General features: G+C 58.8%; 1 protein-coding gene across 1 annotated transcript in view; it reads right to left on the bottom strand.

Annotated features, from left to right (window-relative positions):
- The window catches only part of EMH_0051530 (WD-40 repeat protein, putative), a gene marked incomplete at both ends in the record, with an annotated part of 5,821 nt that overhangs the window by 2,621 nt on the left and 2,697 nt on the right, over positions 1–503 (bottom strand). Inside the window, one exon of the mRNA XM_013496763.1 lies at positions 3–362. Coding sequence (XP_013352217.1) covers positions 3–362 — 360 coding nt within the window. The remainder of the gene's footprint in view (positions 1–2; positions 363–503) is intronic.

The following is a 503-nucleotide window of genomic DNA, read 5'->3' as shown; positions in this document are numbered from 1 at the left end:
CCAAGGAGACAAGCTGCGCTGCTGCTGCTGTCTCCTTTCTCCTGCTGCTGCTGCTGCTGCTGCTGCTGCTTGCCTGCTGCTGCTGCTGCTGCTGCTGCTGCTGCAGCAGGAGAAGCAATAGCAGCAAAATCCGGCAGCGAAGACACCACGCTAATCACGCCAGAATCCTGAGCAATCAAAAGTGTATACTTTCCCTTGCTGCTGCTGCTGCTGCTGCTGCTCCTGCTCCTGCTGCTGCTGCTGCTGCTGCTGCTGCTGCTGCTGGGGGGCAGCAGCAGCAACGTGCGGATGAAGGCGCCGACGTCGTCCTCGCTGCCAGCATTTGCTGCAGCACCAACCGCTGTAGCTGTTGTTCGCATCACCTGCAGCAGCAGCAACAGCAGCAGCAACAGCAGCAGCAGCAGCAACAGCAGCAGCAGCAGCAGTAGAGGCATGAATTGCAGAGAGAAGGCAGTGTGGCAGAAAGAAGAAGAGCAACAGCAGCAGCAACAGCAGCAGCAGCA

This window comes from Eimeria mitis, genomic scaffold (assembly GCF_000499745.2).
Source record: "Eimeria mitis Houghton genomic scaffold, Emh_scaff2283, whole genome shotgun sequence".
Classification (NCBI taxonomy): Eukaryota; Apicomplexa; class Conoidasida; order Eucoccidiorida; family Eimeriidae; genus Eimeria; species Eimeria mitis.
This window is presented reverse-complemented; position numbering and strand designations above follow the sequence as displayed.